At 38.7% G+C, this 14,554-nt stretch overlaps 1 protein-coding gene across 3 annotated transcripts in view; it reads left to right on the top strand.

Moving 5' to 3' along the window:
• Positions 1-14,554, top strand: part of PTPN13 (protein tyrosine phosphatase non-receptor type 13) — a 122,991-nt gene that overhangs the window by 34,841 nt on the left and 73,596 nt on the right. For all 3 annotated transcript variants that reach the window (XM_082050510.1, XM_082050512.1, XM_082050511.1), the window contains 4 exons: positions 1,245-1,414; positions 6,532-6,597; positions 9,064-9,249; positions 11,869-11,962. In XM_082050510.1, coding sequence (XP_081906636.1) covers positions 1,245-1,414; positions 6,532-6,597; positions 9,064-9,249; positions 11,869-11,962 — 516 coding nt within the window. The remainder of the gene's footprint in view (positions 1-1,244; positions 1,415-6,531; positions 6,598-9,063; positions 9,250-11,868; positions 11,963-14,554) is intronic.

Here is a 14,554-nt window from a genome sequence, read left to right as displayed (position 1 = left end):
ACAGCCTAGGAGCCAGTGCTGTAGGAACATCCCAAGCTGACAGGAGAGTGGAAAATGTTGTTACTGGTAGAGCTGAAGGAGGAAATTATTATTCTACTGTTATTACTTACTATGTAGAGGGAAAAAACAGACTTATCCTTCAAATACATGTTTCCTGAGATCTTTGACATACCACGTAGCAGAAAACAGAGCAACTGCCTCTTTACCTGTGGAAAAAGAGCTTTTATTTTTCTTTAGATAAGGAAGCTTATGCCTCCTTCAGTGCAAATGACCTGATTTACTGTTTGAGGTGTAGAATAAAAATATTTTGACTCAAGGAAATGCTCTGTCTTGTTCCTGCCTTAGTTAAATTCTACTTTCAAGGCAGATTTTAGGGTTTACCACATTCACTCGTGTGTGCAACTCCCTGCCCGCCAACCCCTTTTTTTCTTCAGTAGGTCTGTGGCCAGGAGTTTTGCAGCAGTATTATCAGACAACATCAAAAATTTAGCTGGCAAGTTGCAAATTCATGGTGTAGGAAGTATTCTTTGTCACTTTTGGTTCTCAGATTTCGATGCTTGTTTTGCTGTTTTCAAGTATTATTTCCATGGTTTGAATGTAGGATCTTACTAAGGGGTCAGGTTTATTCTTTGCCCACTTCCACTGCTGCCTAGAATTATTTTCTGTTTCAGTTTTGAGTTTTTTTTTCTTTAGGTTTAAAAGGACTTTTGTTCCTCAAAATGTTTCTGGTTTGTCCAGTTCTATCAGCTACTCTAATAAGGAGTATTTCCTCTCCCTATTAAACTTGTCTTTTCTCTTCTCTTCGGATCATTGCTGCTGCCGCAGTGCTATATTAGTATAGGAGTTAATTCCATTCTTATTGTAGACATCAGCCTTAATGACATGTATGCTACAAAATGTGATCATTTTATATGTTGACTGTTACATAAATGACATAACCCGAGAATAGGAGAGCTGTGAGTATTTTAGCTTGCTGGTGTGAATAATAGCAAGGAATAGTCAGAAAAGATAGGTGTCGCTCCTTAGTGTGATTAAAATTGTGGTGGTGGATGTTGTGGTTATGAAGCACCACAGGTAGAAAAGGAAGTATGAATCTATTCCGTTAATAACACAACAGGCTAATATTAAATGTGTCTTCAAGCAAATAGAATAACATCAAGCAAGGTCATCAAACAACGTAGTTTTATTTCTTTTCTTTTCTTTTCTTGTCTTTTTTTTTTTTTTTTTTCCCCTTTTAAATACAGCTGATCCTGCTGCTCTGGGATTCATAATTTCGCCATGGTCTCTCCTGTTACTTCCATCTGGCAGTGTGTCATTTACTGATGAAAATGTCTCCCAACAAGACCTGCGAGCATTCACAGCACCAGAGGTTCTGCAGAACCATTCTCTATCATCTCTGTCTAACGTTGAAAAGGTAGAGTACCTCTTTGCTGGCAGGCAGCTGCTGTCTTTTGCTGTTGATTACTTGACAAAATGTTTCTTTTTGTCTCTGTGGGGCTCATGATTTTATATGTAACTATTGATTTATTTTCTTGGAGAGAGAGGGGTCCTTCTACTTTGTTTTGGTCCATAAAAGTGGAATAGTGATTATGATTGTATGTACTTATGAAGAAGTGTCTGTGTGCAGGTCCCTGTTAATGTGTGCTACTAACAGCCATGCTCGGGCAGTGGGTGCACAGAGTGACTGTCCATCAACCTAGGAGTAAGCAGTAAGCAACACTTCACCGTCTTTTAGAAAAAATATTTCAGTGGCATCAACAATTTCAATTTTAAATTTTTTTTTTAGCAAAATACATCTGAGAGGTAAGCAAAGGAATTACTCAAGCAGTCCTGGGCTTTGAAAGCTGGGATATTCCCACACTTATCTCTGAAGAAAAAAATTGTTTTCATTAACATAAGTATTCCTCAGTTACGCAACAAATCTTTCCTTTCCACCTTCCTTTTTTAACTGTTCCCTAATGGTAGATGTTCAGGCAGGTAAATTTTACATATGTGATCTCCTCCAGGTCATTGATATGCACAGTCAAAATGACTAGCTTCTCAAATGTCGTCTTAACCGTAATTTGTTGCAAATGGTAATGCTTTCCCCAGAAAGCAATTCCCTTGGCCTCATCAAAGATATTTCGAGGTGGGAGTAAGGAGGAAGATGAGCTCTATTTCCATCTCCTTGGCTTCTCTGGATCGATAATCCTTAGAGAAGAAGTTGGCCACAACCAGTGTTGTTGTAATCTGGGAACAATTATGGCATTTGGCAACATTCCTCCAGGAAGAACAGCAACATGCTCCTACTCCAGAGGAAACCAGTATTGGCATCAGTTGCTGTTGTCTGCACAAGGACTATTAAAACATGTTTTTCTGTGTTGAATATTTTATGTTTGCAGCTTCTTGTAAGCCTTGTATATAGTCAGTTTTCTTTAGGACTGTAGCACTGAATACCTACCGAAAATCACTGTTTCCTCAGTTACTCACAAGCCCTTTAGACATCCTTCTCGCCCTGCAGTGTAGTCAAAACTAATGGTATAATAGAACATGTATAATTTTATCTATGGCAAAACTAAGAAATTGGCAGCTTAGGCTGAAATTTTAATAGAAAAGTAAAAATAACGCTGACATCAATGCAGGATTTGGGATCAGTTGAGTAGGATGCAGCTGCCAAGCTCTGTAGTCACACTGTTGGAATTATTTATCTTCTTTCAAGAGAGACAACACTGTTGAAGACAGTAACGTTGCCTCTAGTGCCAGTTCTGAAGTTAATATACAAAACAGGCCTTTATAAATGCCAGAAAAAAGTTTTGGAATGACATGTTTGTGACCTTCTTCAGAGCTGATTGCATTCTTTGTTCAGTGCCAGTATTCATTTAGTATGTTGCTTTTTTCTTTTTGAAATAAGCAGAGAACTCTTACTACAAAAGCCATCCTATGATGTTTCTTAAGCTTTAGGAAGGAAATACTCAGAGGGACCACTGTGGCCTGTAAAAACAGAGCACATCAACAGGCGATGACCAAATTCTGGCATTCTGCACATACGCAGTGCCAATTAATCCTCTCTGATTATGGCGGTGTGAATTTATTTCATTATAGCAGTACAATTTTGCCTGCTGGGGGGTGATGACAAAATTGAGAGCCAAGGCTGCAGCACCTGTGTTGCTGTTTTCATTGAGAAACAGTTGGGTATGGAAATATGCACACTTTGGCTTTACATAAGCAAATTACTCATAGGGTCAGGTATAGACTAAATAAAACACTTTAGCTTGTGGTATTCAGCTATCGCATTAGGTTAAAGCTTCGAGCTTTGCACTTGAGATAAATTAAGCTTTTTTGTATTTGAACTCCACTTGATTTCTGTATGTTTCTTGCAGACTGAGGTGGGGGAAAATTAACTGTTCTGATAGCCTCGGTGATACAAAAATGTTCAAAGAAAACTTTCTGCTGCCGTTCTTATTTTCAGTTTAAAGCCTTGTGGAGAAATGATACAGCTGTTCTGCCAGTGTGGGGGTCATGTCTGGGTGCAGTAGTCTGAATGAAGGTGGGATCTGAGAGTCTCTCATCCTGCATTCGTTTATGTGAGACCCTCCAGCTGAAACAGAAAAGTACTGTTGTGTATGAAGAACTGAAGAAAAAACACACACCCAAAACCCCCCAAACAAAGAAAAAAAAACCACAACCAACCAACCAACCAAAAATAACAAAATAAACAAACAGAACCCAAACACAACAGAGTATCTGTAATACAGGAACTACACAGTATAGTACATTTGTGCAAAGTGCTTCAAACTTATCAGTCCTCTTGGGTTTACTTGCTTGCCCATACGGAAGGAGAAAGCTACCTGAAACACAGCTTTTGTACAGAAACTTTTGTCCTAGTGTGGGTTTATTAGCTGATAAGGCTGATAAATAGTTTAAATATGCATCATTCTTTTTTTGGCTATTGTCCTCTACATTTGTATTAATCTGCGTGTTGGATGATGCAGTGGTTATTTGTCGTGATATGTTGACTTCATGTTTCTTAGTTCTTACTTTTTTTTTGTTTGCGTGTGTTCTGTTGTAACTTGCTCTACTTTGCTGAATTCATTTGCTGGCAATTTTTGGTGTTTTCGATTTTGGTTGTTCTCCTGAAATCAGACCATGTCTGAAAGCTGCTGAAAGCAGAAAAATGTCATTTCTTAAGGCCTCTTAACAGACAGTGACGAGCTTGCTTTCACTTCTTGAGTTATGACTTCACTTGCTAACACAAAGTAACAGTGTATGCAATGATAAATATTAGAAAAAGTGATAGTTATGAATACCTCTTTGATTCCAAGACATCCAGTTGATTTCAATACAAAATAAGTCCGAGGTAGCTGCAAGCTTATTGGAAATAGAGTAAGCAAACTGTTCAAAATCGTAATGAAATAATAATTTGAGAAATGAATTTTATGTTGATTTATGTATTGTGGAAAATATTAGAAGAATCATAGTTTTTAAATGAACTAGAATCTTTTGAATAAGTGCTTTCATTTTGAAGAGATGTGTTATATGCCTCTTGAAGCAAAGGTTACTTCATCTGGAGAGAGAGAGAAAGGGTATTGTAAGTATGAATGTTTATTAGGTAGTAATGTACAAAACTACTTATTAGTTACTGATCATTTGAAATTAGCAGAATTCTTGAGGGTTTACAACCTAATTTTTCAATAGATGTTTTTTGCCTAGTTTTCATGCTGGAATTATCTCTTATTCTAAGGAACTTTATGTGGTGCTTCACAAACGTCAAGCAGTTATAATCCTGTAAACAGACTGTCATATTTGTATATTTTTTTCCCTCCTGACTACCCGGCACAACCTAAGGCTGTCAAACTATAATAAGCAGTTAGAAAATTTTAAGGGGAACAGTCAAACACCAGTCGGGACTATGTATCTTATTTTTGAAGTTAAGGTGTATGAAGTAGGAGAGAGTTGCATGATATAATGTGTGCAGGCATTATGTTGAAATCCAAAAAGTAATTGATACGTGGTAGTGGCTTGCAAGTAACTTTGCAAGGCTGTACTTGGAAAACCTCCTTTAGTTCATATAAAGCTTGAAATATCATTGCTGAAGTAAAATATCACAGACTGCTCTAATTTGTGTTTTATTTTTAAAGCTGTTTTCAGATAGATTAGTAGGGTAGCATGTTTTAGTTTAGAAGTCTGATTGCGTGGTTGTACAATAGTATTTTTTGTTGAGGATGGTGCGTGTCTCTTCTTCAGAAGTACCTTTTGTGATGTTGAAGTTCAGAATCACAGAACGATAGAATACATGCGCTGAGTTGGAAGGGACCCATGAAGGTCATGGAGTCCAACTCAAGACTCCACACAGGGCAACCCAAAAATTTAATCATATTTCTAAGAGCATTGTCCAAATGCTTCTTGAACACCGATAGGCTTAGGACCATGACCACTTCTCTGATTGGAATTAACAATTTTGATAATAGACTTTTTAAGTGCTGTACTCACTTGGGGGTGGTGTCCTTTTTTGTTTGGGTTTAGTATGAGAAGAAGAAAATTACTTTCATATTTTTGTAGGTTCTATTGAGTCCATCCATTACCTTTGTGCACTTAGTTTACAGATAAGTTTTTAAAATCTGTACCTGAGCCTGGACAGATCTTCTCAATGTGTATAGCTAGGACTTAAGTAAAATGTTTTCCTTTTAGTTAGTGACGAGGCTGGCTTCAGTGAATGACTTTTAATTCATCATTGTCTCTGTAATTGTTGCTCATTGCGTGCACAATTATTTAATAAACTTCTTGCTTTAAGTAGCAGAAGTATTACTCATAACTTGGTAGAAAGTCCCATTGCTAATGTATGTTACTTACACGGTGCAGAAAAGCTGCCTTTCTTTCTGCACTTATTTGCCAGTTTCATTTTCAAAAACACTTATAGTGGCAGTATATGTTTTTTGCTCTTAATTCTGCAGTATTTAAAGCTTGTTTTCCTTGTCTTGATGGGCTTAACATGTTAAAGATATATTAATATTGTTAATGTTTATATTGATCATTAATTATGTGTGTAAAGATTACTGCATTTGTATTTTAAAATATCAATGACAAGGTGATGGCTTTATACATTGATGCGCTTATATTCTCGGGTTTTTTTTCCCTTTAATCCTGGTTTTGGGGATCTCTTGACAGTAGTAGCTCGGTTTTGAGTCCTGCTAAAGTCTACCTTGCCTTCAGACCAAAGTTTTAAGGAGCCTTGGACATGGCCATGCCATCTGTACCCCAGACCAGGCAGATGGCATGAATTATGTGTACTTCTGACTTCGACATGAGATGAAGGTTTAAAATGGATCAGAGAAAACAGAGGTGCTAGTTAGTTGCAGGATGTATTGCAGAAGTAGGAGTTGCTTCTCTGACCCTCACGTCAAAGGGGAAGAACAATTTCAAAGACAACTGAACTTAAATACCAGGAAAATATATAGACAAAATGATTTTAAGTTAGTTGCTTTGCTTTGAAGGTCTGGTTTGTGTTTCCAGTCCTGTTCAATGAGCTGACAAATATCTTGTGTCTTCTGACAGGTCCATATTTATTCTCTTGGCATGGCACTTTTTTGGGGAGCTGACCATGAAGTCCCTCAAAGTCAGGTAATGTTTTATTTAGTTTTGTTTAATATTGCAGCTTCGGATTTGATAGTTTGAACAAATCTGCATTTGGGTTCACATGACAGAGTGTCATGATGAGGCACTGAAAAGTGGGATTCAATTCCTGTGCTTGGAGCCTGTTCCTGTGAAGCCTGGGAAGGGTGATGGTGTTGTCCTCTTGCAGAAAGAAGCTGCTGATGCTACATTTCTGTTGGTTTCAATGAAGATATATCTGGACTAGTCTATCCTGTAGTGTCACAGGCTGAAAGTCAATAGTTTAAGCTGCTGACAAAGAAGAAAAGAATTTGTTTTGTTTTAGGCTTATATAAAAACAAACATTTAAGTAACATCGTTGCTTTAGTCCTACTAAAGCAGCTTATGCTCTCTGCTGCCATAACTGCTGAGAGTCTGGGCTTGGCACATACAGATACTTAAGTTACACAATGGCCAAGAAAGGGTATGAATTGTTTGGAACAGGGAGTATACTCTTGCTGCTGATTTGTCAGTCGATGCAGACACGGTCGCAGATTGCGTAGAGCTGGGTGTTATTGCACAACGGTTTTATCTCTGACGTCCAGCAGAACTTCTAGACTGTCTTTCCAAAAATGAGTGAAGGTGATGTGATTCATCATCTTCCTGGGTGCTCCTTCCACACCCCCAATTAAACTTTTAAGTCAACATCTAAAAGAGTGAAAATAAGATGAAATGCGGCCAAAAAAGCATTTAATGATGAACTTGCAGTTTTGGGATTTGGCAGAGCACTGTATAGCTCAACAAGGTAATCTACGTCTGTTTTATATTTGGGTTCAGTCCTACTAGTTGTTATATGTGAGGGTAAGGAAGGGAATTTTGAAAGGTTCTTTGGCAATTTAAGTGGTCGGTTCCTAGTATTTTCTTTAATGGAGGGGTAGTTGGGTTCTCAGTTGTACTGAGTTAGAAGTAGCTCCCTGAATGCAACACTCAAGACAATTTGAAGCTGTGACTCTTTTAGGGATTCTTCTTTGTGATGCCTCCTGTGCCTGTTCCAAAAGCACAGTATTTTCTAAGACTCCTGTTCCCTTTATTTGTTCTCCTGTCTCATAGGAGATAAAAGGAACAGTATTAAGCCGTAGTGGGAGAATGGCTCAAGGTAGGTAGAAATAGGTGTTGAGCAGAAAGTAGGCATGAATTTTAGCCCTTTTTTTCTTTGTTTCTTCCTTTGGTATTAGATTGTAGCAACAGTTTCACAGTAATGTGTGGGAAGGAGTGCTCTGCGTTTTGATATAATAGTATTTTTTCCAAAGGCGGTGTGGTCAGGAAAGAAAGGGGGAGTTTAGAATTTACATTGAGGTGTTCTGATGTGGTCCCTTGCTCTGTGGAGTTATTGGAGGCAAACCAGCAGTCTGTGAAAGGCATTATTTTAATTACAAGTGTTAATTTCTGTGTGTGGATTTTCTTTTTTTTTTTTTTTTTTTATATTTGCCTGCCTGTGTTGGTTAATGAGGTGCTTCTCTGCTTTCTCTGCTGGGAGTCTGGTTGAATGGAAGAGCGATTTTTATTATTAGTTAGAAGAAGTGGTAGACAGATAGGTGGGGAAAGCCTATGTTAATTAAATCAGGACAGTCCAGAATACTTTTTTATTGGGGCAGTTTAAGAGTACTAATACAGGGAAGATTGGAGGATTGTAAAGGTTTGAAGTGCTCCGTGACAGGAAAAACCATGACAACACTTGTACTTTGTGGGTAGCCACCCACTTTGGGAGAGTTGCAGATCAGAAAGCCTAAGTCCCAAGTGCCTGCGGCATCAGAGAACAAGTCTCAGACTACTGCGTGCCCTGAGAAGTGGTATTCCACATACAGTGTGCTGGATCAACTGAATGGAGAGAAGAGAATTAAATCTACATGGTTCTTAACTATATGGGTGTTGTCCTGTAACTGTGAAGATTTGCTTTATTAACCAGTGACTTTACTGTTTTATTCCTTACTTTTGTATTGATATGGTTTGATGATGTCATTGGACTTTAGAAATACTCACACAGCTGCTGCAAATATTGGTGAGGAATGGTAGAAAATGAGTGTAGCAGACAGAGGGCTACAGAATGGTTGTAATGGGGATTGAATTTAATCCTTGTGACTGGCAGAATGCTCCAAAACAACAGAGAAAATTTCCACTGAAACTTTTCACTAGTGATTAAGCCCTTGAGAAGGGAAAAGTGTCAGTGTCCTGACCTTACAGATTAGGCAGCTTGGTTGAACCAGATTGTTGTAGAGTAGGAATCAAATCTAGATGCTGAATGCCCATGCCCTGTTCTGTAACTGCTGTTTTTTCACCACCTAGATGGTGACTTCAAAATTGTCACTCAGTTAACGTAGGCAATAAATCTCGTGAATAGTTATTTTACAATGTTGAATATCTCTTGTTTCTGTGTGTATCGTAAGTCACTATTAAAGCAGATCCTTCCATCCCTCCTGGTTTTGTTTGCCATTATAGCCTATCAAACTTGGAGATCATCTCAACAGCATCCTCCTCGGCATGTGTGAAGACGTCATTTATGCCCGTGTATCTGTACGGACCGTTCTGGATGCCTGCAGTGCCCACATAAGGAATAGTAACTGTGCCCCTTCTTTTTCATACGTGAAGCAATTGGTCAGACTGGTTCTGGGAAGCCTGTCTGGGGTAAGTCTTTGTCAGTATTTGAGGAATACTAGAGGTGAGCAGGAAGAGAGCAAAGGTGCTAAATCAGAGTCACCCTTCAGTCATTCTTCCTCTTGTTAGATTATGTTGCGATTTGATAAGGGGGAGTGTTGAAAGGAGGGAATTGCTTCTCTCCCCTTGGTAACAATTTGTGCACTTCACAGTTCCTCCTGGAATATGTATTCACAGCAGCTATTTCTGAGCAAGATAATTTTCTGAACCATTTGTCTTTGTTGAAAGAAAAGTAGGGGAAAACTGGAGAACAAAAAAGATCATGAACTTTGGGCAAGCATTAGACTTCTTGGTACTTGAAATGCTTCAAAAATGGTGACTGTCCATTTTCTTTTTTGAAGTTATGCTTGACTTCTGGAGAGTTGCTTATTAAGAGGAAGAAGGACTTTTTTAGATGGTGTGCCAATCCTCTTCCACTTCTGCTCAGCTCTTGGATATCATTACTGTGGAGGACGTTATTGTCTAATGATGACAAGTGCATTAAACTGTTTTCAGAAATGAAAGAAATTATGTGAACTCATCTTGAAAAGCTACCAATCCTGACAGGCAACCTTTCCCTTCACCTAAACTGTTACAGCATAACTTCAGTATAGTTAAATAATTTTAACGCTCTGAGTAGAAAGGAAGGCAGGCCATAAATTGTCAGTATTGTTAGCTTGTTTTCTGGCCAGTATTTCCTTTGCTTGTATTCTGTTTATAATCATAACAAATGCCAAGTGGTTTATTATTGTTGGAATGATATCCCACAATGGTCCTGAATTCTGTCCAGTTTTATACCATTGAAATTCCTTTTTTATCTCATAGGGGTTATGCCAGTGTAAAAATCAGTGTCTGAACAGACAGCACTGTAATTGCGAGAAAAGTGTTTGACTTGATAATGCTTTATTTAAAAAAAACCCTTTTGTTATGATCTAATCTCAGAAATAGGGCTGAGCCTGAGCTCCACAAAGCATTGTCTAGTCTGTGAGGTTATGTCTGTCAGTCGGGTGCTCCTCGCTGTAACGTCTGAAGTCTTGTGCAGTTGCCAAGTGGAGCTAGTCTGTGATTCAATGAAATAAAGGCCTACAAGGCCTTAATCAGTGGCGCTATTAAAATAAAGATCCAAACCTTAAATCAGGCCACGAGCTATAGAAACAACCAGTGTGGAAAGTGAGTCATTAGTCTCCAAGTTCTTAATGGCCCTTTCTGCTTAGCAATTTTTCTGCTTTTCGTCATCTTGCTCTGGTTGGCAACTTTCAGAGGGAGCCTGAGGTTGGTATGACAGACTCGTCTGGACTGGCCTGCCCAAGGCAGCAATAGCTGGTCCCAAATGTACATCCCAAAATCCAGTGGTGAGCTGGACCCAGCAAGTGTGTTCCTGTCTCCTAGACCATGTTGATAATGAAGGAGTGGGACTGCTGGAGGTTATCCAGTGCTGAAGTTTTGCTCATCTTCTAGATGTCCTCTGCCAGGAACCTTTTTAGCCTAATTCATAACATGTCACTGCTTTGCAAGAAGATGAGAACAAAATAGCCGAGTAGAAGAGAGTGTTGACAGAAGAGCAACATAGCTGTGCTGCTGTGGTTTTGTGTACCTTATCTAGCCATCCCTACTGGTTTTAATATTTAGTGCTCTGTGTGTGTGCTTGAATTTTTAAGTGAGTAAGGAAAGCACATCAAATTGTTTTTTTCAAAACCATGGTACAACTTCCAGTTCCAAGATCAGTGTACCTCCCATCTTGATTTGCCTTTTCAAAGGCTGGAGGAGTATTAGCTCTATAGCAGGTCATTTGGTGGTCAGTAAAGCACAGCTGGAAGGTCCTGTTTGAATATTTTCACTTTCCACATTAATATGATTTGTAGAGGGCAGTATGGCACAAGACTGGTTCAGTCTGGTTTATGTTAATTGAGTCGCATTGTGACCGTGAGGCACTGAAGACTGCTCAGTTTCTCCTTCCCATCTCCCAACTAAGCCACTGTCCAAGTCAGGCTGATTCACACTGTATCAAAAGACCTAACCTAAGATTCTTTGCTGCAGCAAAGTAGCTCTTCTTTGAGTGACTGTAGATGTGAAATAATTTTTTAGGGAAGTGGTGATTAAATGAAAAAAGTTAAAAGTTACTAATGGGAAGAATTAAGTCTGACACATGACAGGAATGTGCCTGAGGGATAAAGAAGAGGCTTGTCACAAGTGGATGAGATTTTACATGTGTAATAACCTGTGTTGAGGTATTAGCCTAAAACTTTCAGGTACAAGACATTTCTCCCTGTTACGCAGAAAAGTCATCAGGCCAATCACAAGTTCCAGTCATGTTGCACACATGGAACAAAGTTTTTGAGTGTTGCTGTCCCTTCAGTTTGCTGTAGGGCTGGAATGTCTTTAAGTTACATGCTTGTGAACTTAATCTACACTAACTGGAAAAAGTAGACCAAATGTGTAGTAAAAATAATGCACAGATTATTCAAATATGGAGAATTCTAGGGGACATTCTCACTGCTGAACCTGTGGTTTTTTTTTTTTATGAACCAATGCGTTTACCTAATGGACACTTGTTTCATGCTACTGTGAACTCTTCCGATATATGACTTTATGTTACTGCCCGTGTTGCAGGTGGATCAACTTTCTTGCAATGGAGACAGAAGAGTACAGCCAGACAGGAGCCAGGCTATTCGGGAGAGGCTGAGGGGAAAAGGACTTCCCACAGGTAAGTGCTCCGTTGCAGTAAGGATTATGGCAATAAAGAGAGCCCTTTGGAAGACCAAGTTTTGGTAGATTTTGCAGCCAGAGAAACTGAATAGGGGAGCACTTGCTGACATTCACAGAACTCTGATGATTCAATGTCTACCTAAGCATTGGTGTGGTGACATGAGAATAATTGTTTCAAGAAAATAAGCATCTTCTCACAGTTCAGTCCTGATGGTAGGAATGGGTTTTAAAGGTTGTCGGTCAAAAGTTTTGTTTCTGGAGAAGGGAATCTTCAGCTGAAAGTAGATCAGCTACAGGAACAGGAACGTTTTTCTTAGTTCCCTCTTTCCTGTGGACTTGGCTTTATCTCTTCATAGCTCTAGTTGTACACAGTCTCTGTCCCTGCTTCCCAGGCAGCCCTGGGCTCTTTTCTCTGCACACAAAGTTTTTCTCCACCTCTTCTGTTTTCCTGAAGAGAGGTGTTCTATGTTCCGTCATAGTTCTGCTGTGCTTTGACAGTGAGAGGTGGACATGGAGGCCAGGTGGGATTGTACTATTGCTTCAGGGAGGTAAGGAAAGAGGAAACCACTCACAAGTGGAAGGAGGACCATGTCATATTTGTTAAATGAGTCAGCTTGATAACCCCCAGCTATCAAGCTGGCTCAATAGTCCTCATCCTCTAAACCCTATTTCTCTTAAGTATATTGAAAGTACCTGCTTGCATAGAGTGCTCCAGGGAATCATGTTTGTGCATCGCTGTTCCAGTGAAAACAGTCCAAGCCTGGTCCCGAAGGTACTAGTTATTAATGAGAGGCTCTTGAGTACTTAATTTTTTTCCTCTTTTTGTCAAGATGAGCTGGCAACCAGCAAAAATGTTTTTCAGTCACTGCTTGTGTGTCATAACTTGGTGTTAGGCTTCTCTCTTCACCTTATCCCTAGAAGCAGAAAATATTTTTTTTTATTTTCTGTTATTCGAGTCTTTATTTTCAGAAAGGAACGGAAATTAATCAGTCGTTCCTTTATTTTTTTGCGTTCTTTCTGTACTGTTTCTACTCCAAGGTATTTCAATTACTTTGTATCACATTGGTTACCTGTGGCACTCTCATTGTTTTTCTCCTTTTCCTTAGAGGGCTTACAACCTTGGTAACTTCCCCAAAACATTTCCCAATTCTACTTCTATTACCAGTCCCATTTCCTGGTATGCCTTACTAGCACCATCTTATTTCTCAGTATTTTGATCTTCAATTCATTCCTTGATCTCCATTTCACTGAGCCCTCAGGGAATATAGACTGTCAGTAAAACGCAAAATGTAAGAAAACACAATCCACACATAACGAGTCCAGCTTTTCTCTTGATGTATGTACTGAGTTATGTATTTGAAAGTTAGTGAGGATCCAGTGAAATAGGTGTCTGATATTAATGAGAGACAGCTCACATTTGATTCAGGGCAATTTAATGCTCATTTATTTATTTTTCTGTAACCGTATGCTGGTTTGCTGCTGCAAATGCTGCCAGTAGCAGCATGGATCCGCCGCCCTGGGGGCACAGCTTTTAGATTTATGGAAAAGTGAACTGTGGAATGTAGTACTAATTACACCGCTGATAATCTCATTGATTGAAGAGCCACAAGTAGACAGCTAGGTGAGAGTTTAAGAAAATTAGTAATGGTAAAAAAACAAAACAAAACAAAAAACACACACAAAAAAACCCCAAACAAAACAAAATAGAAAAGCAAAGTCCTTTTTTTTTTTTTTTTTTTTTTTCCTATTGACGCTACTGTTTTTGCTGCTGTGGGTAGTTGAAATACACACTTCTTATGCCAGTTGCAAAACAGCAAAAACTTAGGTAGTTAACTCCCAGGTGGGATTATGATTCTGAGTTAAATGTCTTTCTAATAAGTTAGAAGTTATGTCCATCATCTTTGCTCTAAATGTTTGGGTTTAACTTCTCTGAAAAGGCATTTAGGGCGCGGTTTAGCACTGGGACAATTGCGGGTGTGGGGGCACACATAGGAACATGTCTAATTTTACCAGTCATTTTACCAGCATATTTAAGGAAGTAAATAAAGTGAGCAGAGGTCTTTGCTGGACAGAACAGAAGATTTGTTTGATAGTGACTGAGGTGAAATTCTGAGTCACTGTTAAAATCTTATTTAATGTAGAAAAAAGCAGTGTAGAGCTAAGGCATTTATTATGAACTCAAGACTATCAGAATGTTACTATGAATGTCTAACTTAAGATAGCTGATAAATCATGCCAAGTTTGTGAACACAGAGATGGTTCAGCAAGAAGATGTGCTTCTAGATGGAGAGTAGCCAACTAATACCTTAGATGTTTGCAGTCTTTGAAAAATGCTAAGATTTTTGCCTTAAGTTTAGGAAAGTCATTAATGTCAAGATGAGTTTTCTGTACTGTGATCATCCAAAATTACTACTGCTGGGTCTTTATTATTGTCTTAGGACAAATGTTTTGAAATATTTTTCCACTTCATATGTTTAAATCAGATATTTTACTCTCCCTATGTACCAAGGTTGGACATTTTCAGCTTTTCGTTTCCATCTTTACATCTTAAAGATAATTACTAAATTAATAAATAGCTTCATGCTGATAT

Source organism: Streptopelia decaocto (assembly GCF_964273445.1).
Source record: "Streptopelia decaocto genome assembly, chromosome: 4".
In the NCBI taxonomy this organism is placed as follows: Eukaryota; Metazoa; Chordata; class Aves; order Columbiformes; family Columbidae; genus Streptopelia; species Streptopelia decaocto.
Note: the sequence above shows the minus strand (reverse complement) of the source record. Positions and strands in the feature narration are given on the sequence as shown.